Genomic DNA, 24,032 nt, shown 5'->3' on the forward strand with positions numbered 1-24,032 from the left:
TGGAATATACTTCAAAATCATAACCAAAAAAAAACAAACAAACGCATTGTCGTCAAGTCAGATCCCCCTCATAGCAACCCCCCCTTGGGTTTCCGAGGCAGTATCACTATGGAAGTAGATTGCCCAACCTTCCTTCCAAGGAGTGACTGGTAAGTTTGAACCACTAGCCTTCTGGCTAGCAGTCAAGTAAGTGCCTTAGGCACTACGCCACCAGAGCTCCTCAAACCAGCACTTATTAAGTGTCTGTAGGTGTCAAGCACTGTGCTGGGGGTTTGCTTTAATTTATCTATTTATTCCTCACAAAATCTCCTAAAATAGATATTATGATAACAGAGTATGAGTGGTTCTCAAAAATGCAGCCACCAAAAGTTCACCACAGGGAGGAACTGGGAAGAGAGCTGTTACATTACAGGGATTGCAATCAATATCATGAAATAAAATGTGAATAAACTGTTCAATGGAAAATGAATTTGTTCTGTAAACTTTCACCCAAATCACATTTAAAAAAAAAAAAAAAAGCAGTCCCCAGCCCAGCAGCCGCAGCATCACCCAGGAACATGTTTGAAATGCAGTTTATCAGGCCCACTTACTGAATCAGAAATTCTAAAGACAGGCATTTAGCAATTGCTCTTAAGAATTATCTTGAGAAAATAATAAGGACGGGCATAAAAGGTAGGACCTCAAGTGCCTTAACCAAAAATACCAAACCCACTGCCATTGAGTCAATTCCAACTCATAGTGACCCCCATTGGGTTTCCAAGGCTGTAAATCTTTATGGAGGCAGATTGCTTCATCTTCCTCCCACAGAGCAGCTGGTGAGTTTGAACCACTAACCTTCTGGTTGGCAGTCAAATGCCTTATGCTCTGTGCCACCAGAACTCTTTTTAAGTGCATTGAGGAAGGAGGAAATTGTTCTGTGTGTTATAGGGAGAAATTGAAATTCACAGGACACTTGTGGAAAGAAGGAATGAGGAGGAGAGGAAGAGAGAAGCTAGGAGTGGTGGCACCAAGAAGGTGGTAAGAGACTGATGGTCCCCGAGGAATCTGCAACAAAGTCCACTCAATTCAAATGCTTAGCATGAGCAATGTTTTCCATTATGAAAAAACACTTGAGTTTCACATCAGAGTTGATATGATAAGCAAGAGCAGCAGTGTTCAAAGCCACAGAAGACTATGATTCAAGCCAGTATTCCAGATCGGGAGTGTGTTGACAGATAAAGAAGTGTGGCTGGGAGAAGTAATCACAAAGCAAGTGAGTACACAGTCAGCTTTCAAGCCTGGTACCCACTAGAATCACTTGGAGAGCTTTTTAACATTCTGACTCCAGGCCATTTCCCAGATCAATTAAATCAGAATTTCCAGAGGTAAGGCCCAGGCATCAGTATGAGGATTGTAATCTTGGCAGTGAAACCAAATGTGCATAAACCGTTGTGAGTAATACAATCTGCTTTGTAAATATGCACCCACATCATAATAAAAAAATTTTTAAAAAGAAATTCTGTGTAACTGAAAAAATGCTACTTTTGAGATCTCATTCAGTTTTATCCTATTTTAACATTAATTAGAGGATTCACAGATAATAATTAAATAGTATCTCATTTTAAATATCCAGAGACTGATAGTTACCCTCATAATTCAGAGGCATTCATTCATAACAAACCTTCTCAATCCAATTTCTGCATAAAAATTAATTGGTTATAATCAAGATGAAGAATCATAACTAATCTTTACAAAATATAGTTCTGAAACTGCTGGTCCAGTAAATGTAAGTTTATTCTCTAAGAAAATACAGATAAATAGAATAAACCTTTATTGTACCTTCAAAAAAAAAGTCATTCCAGTATCAAGGTTGAGGAACGCTAACTGAATGGTCACAATATGATAATTAAAAAGGACAAGCAAATGAAGTAAGTAATAATTAAAGGCAGGGCTACGCATGATCTGATGGAGTCCATCTTGGAAGGATTCAGCATGAGTTTGGAAGGGGCTTGTGACACAAAGAATGCCAGGAGGAGGAAGAGTGTGTTTTATGTAAAACAGAATTAGCTCCAGTTCATGTGCTAATAGGAGCTCTGGTAGCATAGTGCCTAAGGTACTTGACTGCTAACCACAAGGCTGTTGGTTCAAACCCACCAACCACTCCTCAGAAGGAAGGTTGGACAATCTACTTCTGTAGTGATACCGCCTCAGAAATCCAAGGAGGGGTCCCTATGAGTCCGACTCAATGGCACATAACAGCAGCAACAACAACATGTGCTCAACTATGCATCCATGTGCTGCTGACTGAGACCTTCCCCACTTTCTTTGGTCAGTGTCCGAATTAGTACATTAAAAACAAAGACCAAACCAGTTGCTGTCAAGTTAGTTCTGATTCATGGCGATTCCATGTGTATCAGAGTAGAATTGTGCTCCACGGGATTTGCAGTGGCTGATCTTTCAGAAGTAGATCACCAGGCCTTTGATAATTAAAAAGCACACTCTGGGTAGACTCAAACTCCCAACCATTGGGTTAGCAGCCAAGCATGTTAACCATTTGTACCATCCATGGACTCCAAATAATCCATCATGTAACTGCATATCCACTTTGCTCAGGTCTACCTTGGGCATTACTGCTGGGAAGGAAACCTCAGAAATGAAACTGAGGGCTGGCAGAGGTGAAGGTGCACCTTCAGGACAATCCAGGAAGCCAACAAGAATAGAGTCAACTATACAGACTAGTTTCCAAATACCCAGCATAGGTGTTAGAGGCTTTACAGCACTCTAAGTGTCATGTTCTCTACTTCACTGTTGATAAAACTAAGATTCAGAAAAGGGCTGTGACCTGCTAAAGCTTCCACAGGCATTAAGTGGTGAGGTCAGATTTGAATCCAGATCAGTCTGACTCCAAAGCCCATGTTCACTGCGCTGACATCATGGTCTCCTTTACCTGGCTTCCTCCCACCACTGAGGTAGAAAGCGAAAAATAGGGAGTGAGCACGCTTCCAGTCCCATCCCAGTGCCTCCCTTGAGCAAACCTGCCCTTGGGAACTACACACTTCCTAGCATATGGGAGGCCCTCAGTAAGGGTTTGTCAAATGAATTGAATTATCCTGAGTCTCCCGCCTTGAGTCATTGAGCCTCAGCAAACCACACAAGGTGTTCCAAGAAGGCTGAAGCTGAAGTTTTGCAGGATGCCAGGAGCAAGAGGGTTGAGAGAAAGCCAAGACCCAAAGGCCTTCCTTTATAAAGCATTAGAAAGAAGAAGATGCTAAAATTTAATCAGGGTGAGCTATACTGGGCACCCACCTAAAGGGTTGGGGGGCCGGTCTCAAACAGGGCTTCAAACTGGTTCATTCTGGTTCATCCCCTGCTGAGAATCTTGTTAAAATGTAGATTCTGATTCAGTTTATATGGGGTGGAAATGAAAGTTCTCAGCAGGAGGTCAAACCAGAATGAACCTGTTCAAAGCCCTGGTCTCAAGCCTACCCATCTCTCACTAACCTGTTCTCCAGGGTCGATGCTGTTACCACTCTCTCAACATCATTGACGTTCCTTTGCAATCACTCTGGGTGTCTTATGAAGAGTACCTAGCCATCTGGGGATAACCTGCCTTCCTCTCTGTCTTAGAAAGTTTTACTTTCACCCTTCTCCATTTTGCATGTGGGACTGATGAAATTTGGTATTTGCCTGGTCTATTATGGAAGGAGCTGGCACGGGACCGGGTGGTGTTTCGTTTTGCTGTGCGTAGGGGTCGCTATGAGACAGAGATGACTCAACGGCACCTGACGACAACAACATTATGGAAGGACATTCTGGACCCAAGTGAGAGCCTTTAGGGCAAGATGCTGGGGGTTCCCATATCCCTGTGGAAATGCTTTAGGATCCAAAGACACTGGGTGTCTATCAGATGCCAAGAGCATTCAAGAACAGGCATGGGCTTCTGAATCTCTAATTATGATAGAAGTCACAGAGGCAGACTCACTCTCCCATCTCCTGCTTGTTACAGAATGTAGATTATTAAGGGCTGTGAGAAACGGCCACAGTGGAAGAGGAGGGTTGATGAAAATAAACTTTTGTTTTAAAGTACCCTGGGTGTGAGATACCCTATTGTTGTTTTTATAAGGACATGAGGATAATATATCCTAAAATGCTTCAACTTATACTACTTTCAATTTTATCCATCCTAGTCTGAGATCCCAGGGTGACCATGTATACTAAGAGGGATGGGACAAACCAAACCAAACCAAACCGACTCATAGCAACCCCTCCTTGGGTTTCCAAGGCAGTATCATTACGGAAGTAGATTGCCCAACCTTCCTTCCAAGGAACGGCTGGTGGAGGGATGGAAGGAGAGGTCTTATAACACCTGTCACCACATTGGCAACTTCCAGAAAGATCTTCATCAGGAAAGCCAAGCAAAAAGTAGAGTTACTGGGGAAAACTTCACTAGAGGCCTCTTAGCACCCCATCTTCCAAACAGGGCACAGTCATCCCTTAGGTCACACATGGTCAGACATCCTCCATTCATCAGCCCAAGAGTCATCCATCCCTCTGAACCTAGTAGAGACTTGAACCAACAATGCCAGAATGGTGCAAATGAGGCATCAAGAGCCAGAGCAAGTGTGCTTTATTGTCCCATCAACAGAAGCCCTCAATTGCTTTTCAGAACCCACTGGAACAGCACCCAGGAGGAAAACCTGACCCAGGAAGCAACCTGAGAACAGAGACCTGGCACCCATTGAAATGATAAGGAGTTGAGGCCTTTGGGGGTAGTCGGGCTTAGTGACTGGCTTTGAGAAACTTTAAGGTATGTATTTGCAGAGAGCCCTCTCAGAGCCAGGCCTTGGGCTCTGCATGAAGAGAAAGAAATGAGCTTTTAGGGTTAAGGTTGAGTAGATGGCAGGCCCAAGCCCTGGAGACCTGGCCTTGGTCTTCTGGGTCAGTCACTCTCAGAACCGGCCCCCTGGGCAGGGCACACATATAGGGCGGGGGCTGGAGTTCATTCGGGCAGCACCAGGACTGCAGGAGGCTGCCGGCAGACAAGGGAGGCACGACTTGGAGGGTGAGTAGTCAGGGGCACACGGGTTACAAGGGAGCCTAGGAGAAAGAAAATAGTCAGATTACTGTGGCCTATCAGTTGCTGTTTTCAAGAACTCATAACAGATCCCAGAAAGTGCAAATTGGAAGGTAATTTGAAGACCACCCAGTTCTGCCACCTCACTTTACCCATGGGAAAACAGAGGCCCAGAGAGGAAAAAGGGCTTTCTAGAGTCACATGATAAATTTGTAATAAGAGCAAAACTAACTCCCAGGATGCTAGACCCCTAATGCTAGGCTCTTTCCAGGCAGCAGGCTGTCTCCCCTGAACCTTGTGGATTGTACTCAGAAGGCAAGAGAATGTACAGTGATGCTCACTTGCTGTCCTCGCTTTCCAGCAGGCCCCGGTATGTGTTGATCTCACCCTCCAGTCGGGCCCGGACATCCAGCAGCACCTGGTACTCCTGGTTCTGCCGTTCCAGGTCAGCCCGGATCTCAGCCAGCTGGGCCTCCACACTGCTGATCAGGCACTGCATCTGGGCCAGCTGAGAGCTGTAGCGGGCCTCGGTCTCAGCCAGGGTAGATTCCAAAGCATCTCTCTGTGAGGGAGGAGGAAGGTTAGAGGTCAGAGAAGGAGAAGGAGTGAGAACAATGCATTTAATCCATCTGGATCTCAGTGAGGCCTCAAATCCAAGAGCAGAAGCTCAGAGAATCATTGCCACCCTAGTTCCCCAATCAGAGATCTCATTTGAGCTAAGCAGTTAGTTCCTATAGCCTCCTGGAGAGTATCTCCCTATTAATGACATCTCTGAGTAATGGATAATTACTCAGAATGTCTATCTGCTTACATAAATACAGGAGCTACTGCCAGGACATGTCTGGTGCTATAGGTCTCCAGTCTTTTACCACTGGGGCATCTGGGCCCTCATTCCTTCTTCTCTGCACAGAGAATCCCTGATGCTCTAGAGAGTCCTGGAGCCTGCCTGTGTGACCAGAGCCTGGAGTCTGGGGGCTCGTGTGCTTCTAGGCTTAGTCCAGTAACAGCCCTGCTCAAGCCTTGGGGCTCACCAAGCTGTGCTGGGCCTGCAGCTCGATCTCCAGGGCGTTGACCGTGCGTCTCAACTCGATGATCTCTGCCTGGCAGGACTGCAGCTGCTCTGAGCTGGACACCACCTGCTGGTTCAGCTCCTCAGTCTGAAACACACACAAAATGGAGTCAGACTCAGCTGGAGACTCAGCTTCAGAGGTCTGCAGAGGCCACTTAGAATCACAAGCCAGAAAGGATCTTTCAGATCACCCACTTCAACCCATTCATTTCACATCTGGGGATACTGATGCTTAGAGGACAACAACCTGCCCAAAGTTGCACAGCCAGATCAAAGCAGAGCCAGGACTCAAACTCAGGGTCCTTGATTCAGAGCCTCAAGGTTACTTCTATGTTTTTTGTCATAGGTTCCTTCTGCTCTGATTGCTTCCAGGTACCCACCTGGTTGTTGAACCAGTCTTCAGCATCACGGCGGTTATTCTCCACCAGGGTCTCATACTGGCATCTCATCTCATCCAGGACACGGTTCAGGTCAACAGGTGGGGCAGCATCCACCTCAACATTGAGCCGGTCGCCAAGCTGGCAGCGCAGTGAATTCACTTCCTATGGCACAGAGCAGAGTCAATGCCAACTTTCCTAGCTTCCTGCCTTGCCCACATCTCCCCCATGCCAACCTCCTCCCTCTGCCAACCTTCTTCCTATTCCTACCTGCCCCTCATGGCCACCTGCTCCCCATGCTCATCTCCCCCCTCATGCTTACCTCCTCATGATTCTTCTTGAGACACAGCAGCTCCTCCTTCAGAGACTCTACTTGGGCCTCTAAGTCAGCTTTGCACAAGGTCAGGTCATCCAGGATCCTGCGCAGGCCATTGATGTCAGCCTCCACCAGCTGCCGCATGGACAACTCCGTCTCATACCTGCAGTCACAGAACAGGGCACCTGATGCTACACTTCCTTTATGTATGTAAGTCAGCTCCTACCCTAGACAGGCCTCATGCTGTCAGTCCTGCTTTAGTGGCCTGGTGCACCCAAAACCCTGAATCTGGGCGTCACCGATATCCAGTTCTATCAGCTGCCAACCGATGGCTGCCAACTGATGGCTGAACAGGAAGAAAGGCTCATCCCTTCCCCTCAGACAACTCACTTGGTCCTGAAGTCATCTGCAGCCAGCTTGGCATTGTCAATCTGCACCACCAGCCTGGCATTCTCAGCCTTGGTGCACAGGTTCTGGGGAAATAAAGAAGGAAGTTTAGTGAAAGAAAACACATTCTGCTGGTCAGAGCTGGCATGGACTGCCTCTGGAAGGAGGGAGCCATCCACCCCCAGACTCTTGGCAGCTGAGGCCCCATGGATATTCTACAGATAGAATGAGAAAGGAATCAGACTAGAAAATGTCTGAAGTCTCTTCCAAACAAATATACCTCTGTGGTCTATAACCCAGGGTCAGTCAGAAAGACAGGTATGGAAATGCTGCAGGAAAGGCTTGACACAGTGGGACAAGACTCCTTTCTGCCTCCTGGCCTAATGAGAGGTGCAGGGCAGATCACTGCCATCAGAGTACTCTGTGTTTCTCTGGTCATAATTGATCCCTCTCAGGACCCCGCTGTGACTTTCAGGGGATAGGGACCGGGCAAGAAGGAAGCTTCTCTGACGGGCTTTTCCTTTCTGGCCTGAGTGAGTTATGAGAAACCTGGTCTGTGCTAGACACCTCAAATCCAATCCCCTCACCTTTAAAAAAAAAAAAGAGAGAGAAAATTCATGCTCAGAGAGGTGAACTGCTATACCAAAGGTCCCACAGCCAGTTAGTATGTAGACCTTGCATTCAAATTCTGGCTCCAGTAACTGCCAGCTGGGTTGCCTTGAGTAAGACACTTAACTCATGGGCCTCAGTGTTCTCATCTGTAAAATGGGCTAATGATACCTCCCTTATAAGATTACTGGAAAGAACAAAAGAGACCACAGATGTGAATGTGCTCTGTGACCTCTGAAGTGCTCAATGAAGGCAGGGCTACCATCGCAGATGATCCCCAGTCTCCAGACAGCCAAAGCCACCCTGGACCTCTTACCTTCTTCTGGAGCTCCTCAATGGTCCGAAAGTAGGACTGGTAGTCGGGGCACAGGTAGGGTACCTGCTGCTCACACCACTCACGGATGCGGCTCTCCAGGCTGGCGTTCTCCTGCTCCAGCTGACGTACCTTCTCCAGGTAATTGGCCAGGCGGTCGTTCAGGAACTTCATGGTCTCCTTCTCATTGCCATTAAGGACACCCTCCCCGAACCAGCCCCCACCCACGCTGTAGCTGGTGGCAAAGCCTCCAGTGGGGAGGCAGAGAGCAGGGAGGCAGCTAGCGGCCCTGCAACTGCTTCGGCCCGGCCCAGCCGAACACGCAGAGAAACTCTGGGCCCCATGGGAAAGGTTTGGCAGCTTGCAGGAGCTGCTGGAGTACATAGTGGACACGCGGGTAGAGCAACCACCGGCCCCTCCTGGGCCCTTGAGAGATCTCGAAGAGAAACTGGCCTTGAGACATTTGGAAGCCATGGCCTCACAGAAGCCCAGTCACAAGCAATAGACCTAGGACCAGAAACCCCAGATGCAAGAAACAGCTCCTCACCCAGAGTTTATATCTCTGCCCCAGTGGGTGTGGGCCTTTACAAAGTTTTCTCTCCTCATTAAAGTTAATACCACTTTCTATCAGAACCCCTCATTAACCTGTTCTTTAGCTTCCCGTGAATATTTCCTGGCCTCATAAAAAAGGAGCCCCGTTGGATTGGTGGCTATGTGGAGACTCATCTCCACTATCCCATGTTGCTGGGAAGACTAACTCTGTCAGTTCTTCAAAGGGGCATGTCATCAGGGCCCAAACCTCAGCTTCCTCGTTAAGCAGGCGTGGGAGTCCAGCCACCGTGTTGACTTTCTCCAGCTTTTTCTCCTTTTATGGGCCCAAGAGAGTAGAGGAGGCCTCTGGGTTGGTTCCCACGAAATGGAAGAGCAATCCTGGTTGTTGAAAGAAAGCAGGGGGCTCACACCCATGGAAATGGGACACAGAAGGCTCTGGAATGGCCCAGAAGGCACAGCTAGGGTGAACAACTATTCCACTTTGCCTGGGACTACCCTTGTTTTAGTGCTGAAAGTCCTGTGCCCCAGGGAATTCCTCAGTCCTGGGCAAAATGAGACAATTGGTCACCCTAGAAACGGCAGAGCCTCCATGGACACATGACCACTCCCTTCCTTGCCAGGGAAGCTGTTCTGGTTGCAGAGCCTCAGCTCCAGCCAAAAAAAAAAAAAAAAACCTAGAGTTTGGTTAACTGGTTACTGTGGGAATGCCTGCAGCCATGTCTAAGGAGGCCTGTCTTCCCAGCACCTCTGGTCACCTGCAGGTGGTGGGGGAAGAGATGTGGGCTGGAGTCACAGGCCTCCTTAGGAGGTACAAAGAGTCTGCCCTTCCGAGTTTTATCTGTGCTACAGGAGTTGTGTGAAATCAGAAATCTTGACAAGGACGTGTTATGTTTCCAGAAAATTTAATCTGCCCAGCAAGTGAGGGCCAGTGCTGCAGAGCTGTGCACGTGGGGAGGGTGGAGCTATGGCTGGGGCCACACCAGGTGGACTTGCCCTGTGGTTTGGGATCCTGCTTTCTCTTCTAGGGGCTTTGATCACCTTCTCATCAGGAGAATGGCCATGAGTTGTGTACAAATAGTGTACCAGGTACAGGGGCAGACTACCCAATAACCAAGGTAAGCACAGGCTTACTTGTGCTAACTTGCTAATCTATAATGAACAATTTCACCTGGGTTTCACCACAAAAATGTGTGAAACTGTTCACTACAAATTAGTAAGCACATGTAAGCCCCTGCTTTTACCTTGCTTACAGGGTAATCCATCTCTGTCAGGGATTATAAATTTGAAAAGAGGCTTTGATTCTGTAGGAGGGTACTGTGGGGTTGAGAGAGAGACAGATGCTAGACGTATTTGAAACAAAACCTTTGATGTGGTGCGGGGGGGCTGAAATTAATCACTACAGATTAGTAAGGAAGCACAAGTAAACCTGTGCTTACCTTGCTTAGTGAATAATCCGACACTGACCACGCTCCATGCTCAGTGCTTTCCCACCCACAGTCTTAGTTCCTCCTCAGAACTGTCCTGTGAAACTGGATTTATTATCCCTCTTCTTGAAGCTGAGGAAGCCGAGACACAGAGAGGATAGGAACTTGCCTAAGTGCCCCCAGCACATGAGCGGCAGAGCCAAAATGCCAACCCAAATCTGGCCCCGCTCCACAACACAGCCCTGCCTCCTCCACTGCTCCAGAATCCTATCCCAGGCTGCTGGACATGATCAGGCTCTATGGAGAACGGGAAAGAGAGAATTTGAGTAGGCTCCACAAGTGATGACCCTCTGATGTCCCAGGAGAAGCAGCGCAGTCTCGTGGTTATGAGTGAACTCTTTGGGTTCAAATCCCACACTCGCCACTTACCAACTATGTAATGTAACTTCTCTGTAACCTCCTTTATAACATGGGAAAAGGACAATAGTACTACTTCTAGGCTTGCTATAGGGAGTAAATGAGTTTGTAGCATCTAGAACAGCATCTGTTCATGGTAAGTGCTCACCAGCAACAGCTATTATGAACAGCAGTCCCCACACAAATGGAGTCCTGTTGTACTGAGACTGATGACGCTAAGCAGCTGTCACTGGGGAGTGTGGACAGGCTTTGAGCACACAGGCCATCATCCCACGGGCCAGCTGTGTATGTTTGGGGCCCTCTGATACATAGCTCCCATGAGTCACCATGCCCTTCCCATACCCAGGGACCTGGGGTGACAGGCACTTATTCAGCACTATCTCAGGGTTGCCTTGGCTGCCTTGGCCTCTCCTCTCTGGAAATTCATGCCCCAGTGCAAAGGATGCAGCTGAGCTGAGAGCCTGGCTGAGCCTCCCTGGGTGTTTGCATTTCCCACTCTGTTGGTATGGGGCTCTGCCCAGGCATGTGCCAAGGACCCAGAGAAGCCACAGCAGCAAAGGTCTGGGAAGCCCCAGCCTGTTTGCACCATCCCAGGGGTCACATGGGAGGGTTCCACACCTGTGCTGTCCCCAACACAGTGCTAATAATAAGGAAGTGAATGGTATCAGCCATCATTCACTGAGCACTTAGTACCTGCCAGGCCCCTTGCTAAACCCTCCCCATGTATTATTTCCCTTTAGTCCTCACAGCAACCACGTGGCACTGACATTATCAATCTCCCCATTTAATAGATAAGTAAATTGAGGCTTAAAATATTTCAGTAGCTTGCCCGAGGGGACAGAGCTCATGAGCTATGAGTAGAGTTGGAAGAACTAGCATTTGAATAACTGTTCAAGGAGCACTATCTCCTGTGAGCAACCCCACACACATACCCTGCAATATGTGGATAGAAGTGTGCCAGCTCCTACAAGAGTACCCACGGTCAGGGTGGTGAATGACTTACCCAAAGTTCACACAGTCTTCCCATGGAGACTAAAGACCAGGCTTTCTAGCCCCAGACCTTGGGCCCACCCCACTGCCCCCTGGAGCCCATCTCACTGCTCCAACACCACTATACCCTCCCAACTCTGAATGCTCATGGCAGTGACCATGGTTGATTCATTACATTAGTCCCCAATTAACTACTGTTCTCCAATTGAGTTGTGTTTCGGCCGTATCTTCCCAGGGAGACTAAGTTCTTTGGGGGCAAGGATAGGACTCGTGCTTCTTCTGAAATCTCCACGGTTTCCATAGTGCTGGGCTTCCAGAGGTCTACTATGAATGAATAAGCAGATGAATGGATGGATACATAAATGCTTTGCATTTGTGGTAAAGTGTGCTGATGCCAGTGAGGAAGCAAAGAATGGATTTTGAGAGGAAAGGGGAGTAGAAGGAGGGAAAGACACCTACAAAATCAGTCCTATTGGTCCTACTCTGACAGATGAGGAAACTGAGGCTGGGAGAACAGAAAGGGATTAGGCATATCTAATGCCTAATTAGGAGCTCTGGTGGTGCAGTGGTTGAGCACTTGACTGCTTATCAGAAGGACTGTCTCATCTTCTCCCACGAAGCAGCTGGTGGGTTCAAACCGCCCTTTTGGTTAACAGCCAAGTGTTTAACCATTGTGTCACCAGCACTCCTTCTGTAAAGATTACAGCCTAAGAAATCCTGTGAGGCAGTTCTACTCTGTTTCATAGGGTCACTATGAGTGGGAATCCACTGATGGCACACAACATCTACACGATGCCTAATTAGCAGCATCTGCCCAGATTAACCGACTTCTTTGTCAGAGGACAAAGTGTTCTCTGGGCCAAAAGCCATTCCGCCCAAAGGGAGGCAGGGCTCACAAGCCAATTCAGAGTCAAAGTTGTGCCTAGAACATTCTTGATAAGACTTTTAAGATAATTGTATAAAACATAATTTTAATCTATGATATATGATGTAAATCTTGTTAAAAGTATGAGAACCCAAAAACAAAACCAAATCCACTGCCATCAGGCTGATTTCAATTCATAATGACCCTTTTAGGGCAGTATCGAACTGCCCCATAGGCTGTAAATCTTTACGGAAGCAGACTGCCTCATCTTTCTCCTGCTAGTGGGTTTGAACTGCCAACGTTTTGGTTAGCCGCCAAATGCTTAAACTACACCACCAAAGCTACTTTTAAAGGTTTGAAGTAACCCACAAATTGTCCTGGCCTGTTTGTATTCTTTCTGAGCATTTTTTTAACAGAATGAAATAATTACCTAGAGCCCATTATCAGCAAGAAGTAACTAACATTGGTTAGTGAATATTCTAGAAATTTTCCCTTCAGGGCCTTTGCAGTCAGCTCAGGTGGGGTCCATGCTGCCCCCAGAACATACCATGGGTGCACTTGGCCATGCCCTAAAATACCCTTTGCCCTCCTTCTCTGTTTCACCAAACCTGATGACCCATCCTTCAAGGCTTCCATCAAATCCAAGTCTCCCCTAAAGCTTCCCTGGTCACCCCAGCTCTCAATGATCTCTCCTCATCTTTATGACCTCAAAGCCCACCCCACATCAACTCCTGCTGTTTCTGGAGCCATTCCTTGTACTGTGTGCCTGCAGTTGTCTCCAAGCCAGACAAGAGCTCCTTGGGAACTGTGCTGTTACTGACGCTTGTGTCCAGCTATCTCCTATCCCTGCTTCTCACTACATAAGCCCCTGCCTGAGCACTGGATTTGCTACTCAGGTGGTGTTCACTACACAATGTCAATTGATTGTTTGAAGTATGGGTATCTGTGACTAAGACGGACAGCCAGATATCATAGCTGAAAATTACAAAACAGATCAGACCTTGAAATAAAGTGTCATTTTCCACTCTAGGAAAATCTTGTAAAATATGTTTTACTTAATCTCACTCTTGAAGTCATGGAAAGAGTAGTAAAATAAGGAGTTAAAGGTCCTGAGATGATGTCGTTAGTCTGCCACTTGCTGTGGGACTTTGGACCAGCCAATGCCTACTCCACAGCAGTGTTGAATTCTAGCTGGCACCCTGGTTAGTGGAACAAATTGGAAGGGTGCGGGTGAGGTGGAGAGTGGGAGGGGGTTCCTTAGCTCATGCAGATGCTCTGGATAATTCAATGGACAGCTAAGTGGAAATACGTAAACAAATGCCTCCAACCACTTAAGGTTGTTTCTGTACACGAGATGAGGCTGCAAACACACTTTGCAAACTGGAGAGTGCTCTTGAAATGGGAAAGCACCACACAGTGCAAGGAGTTGATGGTGTGGTCAGTTGTTAGGTCACCACCCTGCGTAGTCAGTCTGCCTGCTCTGATGCAGTGGCATGTCAGCTCGAGCTGTGTCCAGCCTTGCCCTGACCTTTGGCTGCTCCACACACATTCCACCAAATGGGGATGTGATGCGGCTCTGTGCACACCCACTGCCCACCTCTCATCTCCCCAGTCTTGGGCAGCTGGGCCAGAGCTGGGAGATGTGGGCCTCAGACTCCAGAGCAAGGGTGTGGATCAGAGAGAGCACAGGAGGGGCAGAGGTGAGAGATCCATGTGGCCTGGCCTCCTACCTGGGCTCCTGCCCAGAAACAAGTGGGTCCTCTTTAACCAATGCCTATGGCTCACTGTCCAGCACTGAGGTTGCTGCTGACAGGATAGGACCTGTCAGAGGCCTGCCATGTGAAGCAGAGAACTCAGTCCCACCTGGTGGGGTTTCCCATTCCCTACTCTGAGTCGAGGTACTCTTCATTTTTATTAACACCAACACTGGTAGCTACCACTTCCTGGGTGCTGTACGATATTGTCCCATTTGATCCTCCCAGCAGTTCTATTTTACAGAGGAGCCAGCTGGCACCAGAGAGGTCACATGAAGAAGGTACACACCACGGAGCAGCAGAGCTGGGCTCAGGCCAGCTCGGAATGCTCCAATTCTGCCCACGTGCTTCCTCTCCTGAGCCGTGAGATGTGTTTGTAAACCCTCCGGTCTATCCAGCAGGTGGCTGAGATTCATGTTCAGACCAAATGCCTGATGCCATAGAGCAGGGCCAGGCCTCTGCTGTGGATATCTTCAGCTTGTGCAAGAACCCAGAAGTAGAGAAGAGAGAAAGGGGAGAGAAACTGTGTGCCAGAAAGAGCACCAGAGAAAGAATGAGAAGAGCTCGGGAATGATACCGTGGTGGTCAGTCACTGCTGTGTGGCCTGAGGCAAATCACTGTCCCTCTCTGGGCCTGTATTCTCAACTGTAGAATAAGGCAGTGGGGACAAAGGAGCTCAGAGGCCCTCAAACTTCTCACAGGCCATACTTCTCTGATCTGAGCATGTCCAGGGGCCTGGCACAGTTAGGCTACCCATGCAAACCAACACAGTGCAGCTCATAGAATCTGGGACACTCTGACCTCAGCTCCACAGTGGGGCCTGGCTATCCCCTCCTGCTCCATGTCTGAATCTCACCTCCCCAAATTTCCATGTCAAATTTCAATGCTGTTCCTAATTTGAATCCCGTATCCACAGCTAGGGACATAGATTCACCTACTCCTCCTGCCTTCACCTCCCAGCTCACCCCAACTCCCCTCCTTAAGGAAGGTGGCTCAGGCTGGCTAGTGTGGTCCTCTCTGGTTGGTCCTGGGACCCATCTTCTGAACTGTCCCCAGGGTGAGGCCTGAGGCCTGAGCAGGATGATAGGCAGAGAAGCTGGAGGGAGGAGAGAGAGAAGCCTTCCCCAGGCAGGGCCACAGCAGAAGACCTGCTTGGGGACTTTTGCCTCTCCTTGAGCATCCCCATGGTGAGTGCCACAGGCAGGGCTAAGCGATGGGTTAAGGCCAGCCTCCATCTGGGTTGGGTCAGTGTTTTTTGTCATGACCAGGGCCTGGGCCACCTCTGCTATGAAATATTCTGGCTCATCCTGCCGTGTCCCTCCAACTCAGAACCAGAAAAGCCAGGCCTGAAACCCAAACAAACCACAATGTTACTGCAACCCCTAACTAACAAACACCCCACCAACTCACCACATGAGAATAAACAGACAGCCAGGGTTGAGTTTGCTATGCCAAGAGAACACACTTTATTGGGCAAATTTGCAGTGAAACCTGATTATGTTTAGCATGACGTAAAAGCACAGTTAAGATGAGAAACACAATAAAAGAAGAATCTTGGTAGAAAAACTTGCTGAGCAGGGACCCCTCTAGGCAAGGGTGGGGTCGTTTAGCAGCCAGAGCCACAGGGGTGTCCTCCTTCCTGTGGTCCAGGCCGGCCCTGGTGCACCACGTGGGCAGCTTACAGTGGGCGGGACTGCACATGCTCCCGGGAGGAAATGACTTTGCCATCACGGATCTCCTCAGTGATGGTGCGGATCTGAGTGCTGACCTGGGGAGCTGGGGTGCAGGGCACATTCGTGGCGCAGGGCATGCTTGGGAGATAAGGAACTCTAACAGCAGGCTTGCATTCCGTGGCACAAGGGTGGGCAGGAAGCCTGAGGAAATGGAATCATTTCAGGGTGCGTTTGGCATTGAGGCATTGGACTGAGATTCATGTTAAATAGGTTTGGGGAGTCAATGGGGATGGATGGTAATGACGAAGAATGAACTCAGCTACCCTTTGCCAGTGAGTCAATTCTGACTCTTGGTGACCCTTGAAATCTCCAACTGTGGGAGACTAGGGCTGCAGGAATGAAGACTAGAAACTCCCAGAGATGATTGTTGGAGGCCTACTGTGTGTGTTTTGGGTTGGCTTGTCCCCCCCTGGAAACTACCAAAACCCAGACCAGAAAGGCTCTGAAGAGGCTTTGATGGAGCCCCCTTCACCTGCACAGTACTATGTAGGAATTGGCTTCGGGGGTTGATGCCCTTGCTGTGGCATTGAAGTTGGGTCTAGGCAAGCCCTTCCCTGAAACCTGGCTCTCCAGTGCCCATGGACCACTCACTTGCAGTCTTCTCCCTCCAGTAGGCGGCGGTAGGTGGCGATCTCTGACTCCAGCCGGGCCTTGACATCTAGGAGGACTTTGTATTCCTGATTCTGCCTCTCCAGGTCACAGCGGATCTCGGCCAGCTGGGCCTCCACGTTGGTGATCAGGCATTGCATCTGGGCCAGCTGGGAGCTGTAGCGGGCCTCTGTCTCAGCCAGGGTGGATTCCAGGGAATTCCGCTGCAATGGGGAAGTGAAAGAGCTGCCAAGGGGACTCCAGAAACCCACAGCCCTGGATATCTGCATATATGGCTCGTGATAGTGCCCACCCCATGGTAGCCTCATGCTGAGGCTGGCAGTCACTTGGGCAAAGGCCACCCACCATGCTGTGCTGGGCCTGCAGCTCAATCTCCAGGGCATTGACGTTGCGTCTCAGCTCGATGATCTCTGTCTGGCAGCACTGCAGCTGCTCTGAGCTGGACACCACCTGCTGGTTCAGCTCCTCTGTCTGATAGGGAACAGAGACAGTCAAAGCAAGCAAAGTCACTCTGCAGGGGTAGCCCTCACCCCCAGGAGCTTGTGGTCCTGTTCCCCAGCCCTACCTGGGTGTTGAACCAGGACTCCACATCTCTGCGGTTATTCTCTACTAGGACTTCATACTGGCATCTCATGTCATCTAAGATCTTGTTGAGATCCACTGGTGGGGCAGCATCCACCTCCACATTCAGCCGGTCCCCAAGCTGGCAGCGGAGGGTATTGACTTCCTGCAGAGAGGAATCAAGAAGGCACAAGTGGTGAAAAGAATGCTAGATGTGGGGTTCAACTGAACTGAGTTGAAACCCTCCTCCCTCAGTTGCCAGCTGTGTAGCATTAGACTGGACACTTAACCTCTCTGAGCCTCGGTCTCTTCATGAGCATATATACCTACTACCTCCTGGGGATTTGGGGACATTAAACAAGATAATACAAAACACTAGGCAAACAGAATTATTGTTATTAAGGACTATGAGCGGTGGCCCAAATGGAGATTTACTGTCATTGGCAGGAATGTGGGCTCTGTGTGATCTTTGGCAAGTGACTGAACTATTCTGAGCCTCAGTTTCCTCATCTGTAAAATGGATCTTATAGCAGTGTATACCTCTGAGACTGTTATGAGGATGAATTGAGATATGCAGTGAAATGCAAAGTACTCCATATAGTTCCTGGCACACAGAAAGCCATCAGTAAATGCCACCTGGTATTACTATTGAAGTGGTTGTCACCATTGTTATGCCCAAGGGTTGGCAGTGGCTCCCTATGCTGGGTGGGGAATTTTGGGACATGGCATCAGCCTCACCTCTTCATGGTTCTTCTTGAGACACATTAGCTCCTCCTTCAGGGATTCCACCTGCATCTCCAGGTCAGCCTTGCACAGGGTCAGCTCATCCATGATTCTCCGTAGGCCATTGATGTCAGCCTCTACCATGTGCCGCATGGACAACTCTGTCTCGTACCTGCAAACACAGAACCCTGCCAAGTCTGCAGCAAAGGAGGCCTACAACAGAGGCTTCCAGATGGGTAGGGTAGGGAATACTACATGCCATTGCCCTTGCCCTAGTGCCAGATCTCTGGTTTACAGCTCCAGAAACTTATACCACCTCCCCAGCTCCCCAAGGCAGGGGGCAGAGGCAAAGGAGCTGTGCAGCAAACCTTTCCTAATCAGGCCCACTCACTTGGTCCGGAAGTCATCAGCAGCCAGCTTGGCATTGTCAATTTGCAGGACCAGCCTGGCATTCTCAGACTTGGTCAGCAGGATCTGGAAAACAAGAGGTTTCCCTTGAGCTGATGAAGGCCCAGCAGAGGGAGGTGGATGGGGAGGAAATGGCCCAGCTCACAGAGCCCATACTCCCAAGTACAACCAACCACCTGCAGCATTTCCAACACTGAGCCCTGACCTAAAATATGGAAAGAACATCAGCCCTGGGACAGGGACATCACAAGGATGTCAATGATCATCAGTGGGGTGTGTAGCCCCCAAAATGACACAGGGTGGACAGAACCAGGCAAACCTAGATTGAGGCTCTACATCCAACACTCACAGGCTATGTGGTCTTGGCCAAGTCACTAAACCTCTCTAAAATTCAACTTCTGCATCTGTTAAATGGGCCACTAATACCCCAAGACTAAGAATAAATAATCCAACAGACTGGAAAGCATCAGGCCCAGGTCCTGTATCCAGGAGGGATAAATGTAACTTCCCTTTCTATAGCTGAGGCTGACAAGGATGTCAGAGAGATGTCTGGAAACAGGTTAGAAGGGAGAAACTAGCAGAGAGGCCCTAGATCCCCAGGAAAACAAGACCCTAGAAAGGAAAACAAGACCCTAGAAAGAAAAACTTTCCTTGCTGGGAGAATTCCCTAAAAGCTTCGGTCCCGTCTAGGAAGACCTTGTAATGAGATAGACACCACTCCCCCCGCCCCCAGAGGTTGGGTGGCCAGTTGGAGAGGGCCCAGGTCCCCATCACCTTCTGTTGCAGCTCCTCAATGGTCTTGAAGTAGGATTGGTAGTCTGGGCAGATGTATGGGATCTGAGACTCGTACCACTCCCGAATCCGAGCCTCCAGCTCCGCGTTGTCCCGCTCCAGCTGGCGCACCTTCTCCAGGTAATTGGCCAGGCGGTCATTCAGGAACTGCATGGTCTCCTTCTCGCTACCATTGAAGGAGCCCTCACACAACCAGCCCCCGGTCCCAACAAAGCTAGAGGGGTGGCACCCAGTGGACAGGTAGGAGCCAGGCAAGCAGCTGCCAAGACCTGAAAGGCCCAGCCTCACAGAAGAGATGGACCCTGAAGCCCCAGCAAGACTGGGTACCCTGCAGGAGCCCACAGAGCGGACAGAGGACACCCGAGAGATGCCACAAAGGCCCTTGATAGACCCAGCAGAGAAGGTAGGGGTGCAGATCTGGGTGGCCATGATGCTAGCAGAGGAAAGGTGCACCTTAGCAAGGAGCTCAGGTTCTGGATTCTCAAGACCTCTCTGGGGAGTTTATATACACTCTCTGTGGGGTGTTGGCACACTACACACCTTTGACTCTTGGGAAAGCCTATTCCTATTCTGGAAAGCTAATCTCATTAGAATAGGATTTTTTTTTTGCTACCCATCTAGAATTCCTTGCCTTGTTAAAAAAAAAAAAAAGTTGGATTTGGTTTGCTAAGTCAGGACTCTCAGCTGTTGTCATTTCTAGCAGAATATGAATTTTATTACCTCTTCAAAGAGTTGTTACGTCAGATCCCACAAATCGGGAGTGGCCTTACAGGTGACATTTGGCTCCTGCCCTCCCCTGAGGAGCCCAATCTGTCCATTTGTCATCCCATCCACTACCCCATCCCTCATAGCTGCTCATGCTCTGGGCTACTGGGAACTAAAATTCATAGAGCATCAGTTATGTGCCAGGCTCATAATTATTTTGCTTTATATCGCACAACAATCCTGGGAGGTGGTAGCTATTACCTCCATTTTACACATATGGAAACTGAGGCTCAAAATGCTTAGAAAGCTTTCCCAAGCTGTATGGGCAGTGAATGAATCTGAAACTAGGGTTCGCAGAGCCCAAATCCCATGTCTTTGTCCTGCTGCTTCCCCATGCAACCAAAGTCAAGTCCAGGTGTCCAAAATTTATGCTTAAATTCTGGATCTACTGATAACTTTTCCTGTGATATTGGGTAAGTTACTTCCCTCTGGGATTCTCATTGTCCTCATCAGAACACCAGAGACCATCTCCCTATCTTGTCTGCTTCACAGGGCTACAAGGAAGATCAAACACAAGTAAAAGTGTTTTGAAAACCATCAAGTATTTTAGAAATATTGGCTAGCCTAATAGGACAATCTTTGATGATGGTTTATGGCTGTGAGTAGCAAAGGATCATGGGACTCACTCAAATGGGACTGCTGAGGAGAAGATCTGTCTGCTCACTGGGCACAACATGGTGGCCATGGGGGCAGCAGATGTTCCACAACCAATCTCTCAGGTGGTCGGTGACCACAGAATGATGAAGTGTCTCTTGTCACTATGGGATCATGAGATGGGGATCCATGGACAGGGCTAGAGGGTTATTCTCTCTGTGACCACAGTTCCTTGAACCTAGGAGGGTAGAATAGGACCTGGGACAGCCCACTCTGAGCCTTTGATTCCTAAACAGGTTACAGAGATGGTCAATAGCAGACTCTTTGGACAGGGAAGAGATAAAAAGAACAAAAAGAAAAACTGCCAATAATCAGAAAGCCAAGAAGGGAGCTACAGAATTAAAGACCAAAGGTAAGCCCGCTCCTTCCGTCATGCAAGGTGGGCTTTCAGGGTGTGGACAGCCTGTTTACTCGTCTCCCACGCAGACTTAGTTTGCAAGGCCGGCGTTTATGGAAGTATTAGTGTGCTTCTGAAGTTGTAATTTACCAACCTCTTAAAACGTTTTATAAGCTTCTCTCTGAAATTGCTCAAGGAGGATTGGCTGTTGTGAACACACGTTACCCAGGGCAGAGGACACTATGACAAGATGCTCAGAGCAGCTTGCAATGAGCTCTACCAGGAATCTCTGTACATCCCCCCCTAGGAGTGGAGGACATGGGCATCCACCAGCCAGAGCTCCGACCACCTCAGCAGAGTTTCCTCACAGCTGTCCCATCCTCCTTAGCCTGGGATGTGCACTCACAGACTTTCTCCACCTCAGCACTATTGATATCTGAGGCTGGACAATTCCTTGTCATGAGGAGTTGTCTGTGTGTTATAGGATATTCAGCAGCATCTCTGGCTTCTACCACTGGGTGCTAATATCATCCCCTCCCCCAGGTTGTGACAGCCAAAAATGTTTCCTGACATTGTTAGATGTCCCCTTGGAGAACCACTGGGCCATCAGGACAGAGACAGGGACTCTGGTCAGACCTCTTAGATCAATTAGTGCAGTCTGACTGCTTCTGTTGGGCAGATTTAGACAAGTCCTTAACACACCCAAACCTCGGTTTACCTCATTTGTGATACAGAGTGTTTGCCCTATAACACAGGCCCTCACCAAGGGCCTCACCAAGCCCTTTGCACAGCTCTCCTCTGTTTGGGGTCTTTGGATGCTAGGCATCTGAAGTTAACTTTTTTTTTCTTTTAATCCCTCCACCATGCAATCTACATCTGAGATTGTTTCTAGGTTTCTCTCAGGAATCTACTGTTCTGGATAGTCCCACTGCTGTCAGCCTGTGTGCTAAGGAAGGCCATTGTGGGACAGAGTCTGGGCAGGTGTCTTCAGAGCTGTGAGGGAGGCACACACCTCTCTTGGAGCAGGATGACAAGCTGCTCAAAGAAGAAGTCTTTCAGCCGCCTTCATCCCCTGGCTTTATCCATGTTGTAGATGGCAGGGCCACCTCTCAGAGGGAAGTGTGGAAGGAGATTCATGGGAAGATTCCTCTGGGCTTCCATCCCCGAAGCCTGGACCATCACAGCATGGATGATGCCCAAGAAGGGCAAGTGCATGACCTGCATCAGAGAAGACAGCCCAGGATTCATGGAGCTGCTCTTCTCTTGGGGCAGCTCCAGGTGAACCCCGTCCCCAGTGATCCAGCCCTGGAGAAAATCCAGCTGCTCAGTGCTCTAAAGCAAGGCTTCCCATTCAAACAAGCTTAATTTCAGAAAAGGGTCTTGCTCTGGAAACATTCTTTCTAACATCTAGCAAAAGTATACTGAACTAGCAAAGCAAAGAAGAATGAAGAAAACCAAAAATTCATGGAAACAAGTAGTCCTAGCGACTGGTACACCATGCGATCTGCAGCCTGTATGACCATGAGACCAGAAGAACTAGGTGGTGCCCGGCTACCACTGTCAACCACTTGGAGGGGGATTTATGTAGGAGATCCTGGATAGAGAGGGAGAACAATGTGGAACAAAACTCAAAAGCATTTGGGGAAAAATAAAGGGGGGACCAGGTTTGCTGGTCTGATAGAGCCTGGTGGAACCACTGAGACTATGGCCCCTAGCTGACCTTCAGGTCTGGAATTGAACCCACACTTGTGGCTTCCAGCCAAACAAAAGACAGGCATAGGAGTTGAACATTTACCTGAGGTAGATACAATCCTTGGAGAGAACAATCATGGGAGAAGGAAGGGCTGTTTATGCACAGGGAGACAGCTCAGAGGGCAGGAGTATATGGAGGGATGGACACAGGAAAGAGGTAACTATGGGGAGGAAGTGGGAGGGGAGCTGTTGCATTGTGATAAATTGTGGTCAATGTCATGAGACAAAGTATGTGTGAACTGCTGTATGGAAAGTGAATTTGCTCTGTAAATTTTCACCCAAATCACAACTTAAAAAAAGAAAAAGTATACTGACCTAAGCATCAGGAGACCTGGACTCCAGCCCTGCCCTAAACTCCCTGTGGGAGCCCTGTCCACTCTCAGAGCCCCAATCTGAACAAGGAAGGGCTTGGACAAGACAAGGTCCATGTCTCTTCCAGCTTGGACATTATAGGATGAAATGCCCAAGAGTATCTTCTGGAGTTGGCAGGAGTTGCCCAGGTGTGCCTGTGACTCATTCACCCTCCACTCTGCCCCTGGCCCTTCTCTGTCACTGGTCCACAGAAGAAAGCAGAGTTAAGGAGACTTAAGGCATATAGGTATGGATAGCCAGGACATGCGACTCAGCCAGATCTGGGTTTGAGCTACTCAATCCTTCTGAGTTTCAGATTTCCAGATAGACGAATGGAAATCACAACACTCCCTTCATAGGATTTGGAGAAATAAATTAAAATATGCTTGATAAACAGGAAACTATTTCATAGATTTAAAGAATCAGAATTTTTCCTGGAGCACATATAGTCTGAGCCCATGTCTAATGCTGTTTCTAGGGCACAAAGCACTCACTCTGGTTTAATGGGATGCTGGTTCTGATACCTGACCCAGCTGCCCCAGGAAAGACATCTGCTCCAAGAGGAAGTGGCTAGGACTGTATCCAGAGCTGCAGGAACTCCTCGTTGTCAAGGATTGTCCTCTGACACTTACTCTAGAAGTTCTCAAAAACCTCCACCTCACCCACAGGCAAAGGTGCTGAGTATAGGGCTATAGGACTCACAGGAGGCTCTCGGTCTACCATATTCTGGACTTTGGCAGGGAGGGGATATGGGAGGTAGAGATGCTGCTGTGAAAACAGAAAACACTTTGGCTTTTCCCAAGCCTATCTTGGAAAATCACCAGTTCAAGCTGAACTGCTGAGTTTGTGGCTCCTCCCTTACTGAAAAGAAGTCTCCAGCCTTAAGTGAGCATCCATCTGAAAGCCAAGGTTGTCCATGAGCAAAGACCCAAGCAATCAAGCCTGAGTTTCCTTCCACCCAACTCTGAGCCATCTCTTCTATACACAAGGCACAGACCAAGGAGGAAATGAGTTCTCCAAGCAGGTTCTCTCTTTCTCTCTGGGTACCAGGCCCCAACACCACCATAGTGCCCTAAAGACAGAGGAGTAAACAGTCCAAACAGTGGTCTGTAGGACAGTCAAGTCACTTACAAATGGGCACCAATGGGAATGAGATCATTTAAGAAGTTCAATGACTGTGTCTCTTTGATTATCCTGCTGGTTTGGACTCCATCTGCCCAG

General features: G+C 48.7%; 2 protein-coding genes across 2 annotated transcripts; both read right to left on the reverse strand.

Moving 5' to 3' along the window:
- Positions 1 to 4,928: 4,928 nt before the first annotated feature.
- KRT35 (keratin 35) lies at positions 4,929 to 8,598 on the reverse strand. Its single transcript, XM_007942116.2, has 7 exons — positions 8,128 to 8,598; positions 7,206 to 7,288; positions 6,822 to 6,978; positions 6,503 to 6,664; positions 6,085 to 6,210; positions 5,395 to 5,615; positions 4,929 to 5,076 (listed from the first exon to the last, which is right to left on the reverse strand). Exons 1-7 carry the CDS (start codon positions 8,596 to 8,598, stop codon positions 4,929 to 4,931), a joined length of 1,368 nt encoding a protein of 455 aa, XP_007940307.1.
- Positions 8,599 to 15,804: 7,206 nt separating this feature from the next.
- On the reverse strand, positions 15,805 to 19,381 carry KRT36 (keratin 36). The gene is made up of 7 exons (XM_007942117.2): positions 18,935 to 19,381; positions 18,144 to 18,226; positions 17,768 to 17,924; positions 17,034 to 17,195; positions 16,814 to 16,939; positions 16,451 to 16,671; positions 15,805 to 16,000 (listed from the first exon to the last, which is right to left on the reverse strand). Exons 1-7 carry the CDS (start codon positions 19,379 to 19,381, stop codon positions 15,805 to 15,807), a joined length of 1,392 nt encoding a protein of 463 aa, XP_007940308.1.
- Between the last annotated feature and the right edge of the window lie 4,651 nt (positions 19,382 to 24,032).

The sequence above is a fragment of the Orycteropus afer genome, unplaced genomic scaffold (genome assembly GCF_000298275.1).
Source record: "Orycteropus afer afer isolate SDZICR_OR568_19922 unplaced genomic scaffold, OryAfe1.0 scaffold00085, whole genome shotgun sequence".
Classification (NCBI taxonomy): domain Eukaryota; kingdom Metazoa; phylum Chordata; class Mammalia; order Tubulidentata; family Orycteropodidae; genus Orycteropus; species Orycteropus afer.

Excerpts from the sequence above, each read along its gene's own strand:
- KRT35 (XM_007942116.2), bottom strand. The coding sequence starts at position 8,598 with ATGGCTTCCAAATGTCTCAAGGCCAGTTTCTCTTCGAGATCTCTCAAG. Across the intron at positions 6,979-7,205 it reads GCAGATGACTTCAGGACCAA|GTATGAGACGGAGTTGTCCA; the intron begins GTGAGTTGTCTG and ends CTGTGACTGCAG. Across the intron at positions 5,077-5,394 it reads CTGGAAAGCGAGGACAGCAA|GCTCCCTTGTAACCCGTGTG; the intron begins GTGAGCATCACT and ends TCTTTCTCCTAG.
- KRT36 (XM_007942117.2), bottom strand. The coding sequence starts at position 19,381 with ATGGCCACCCAGATCTGCACCCCTACCTTCTCTGCTGGGTCTATCAAG. Across the intron at positions 17,196-17,767 it reads TCAAGAAGAACCATGAAGAG|GAAGTCAATACCCTCCGCTG; the intron begins GTGAGGCTGATG and ends TCCTCTCTGCAG. Across the intron at positions 16,940-17,033 it reads AGTCCTGGTTCAACACCCAG|ACAGAGGAGCTGAACCAGCA; the intron begins GTAGGGCTGGGG and ends GTTCCCTATCAG.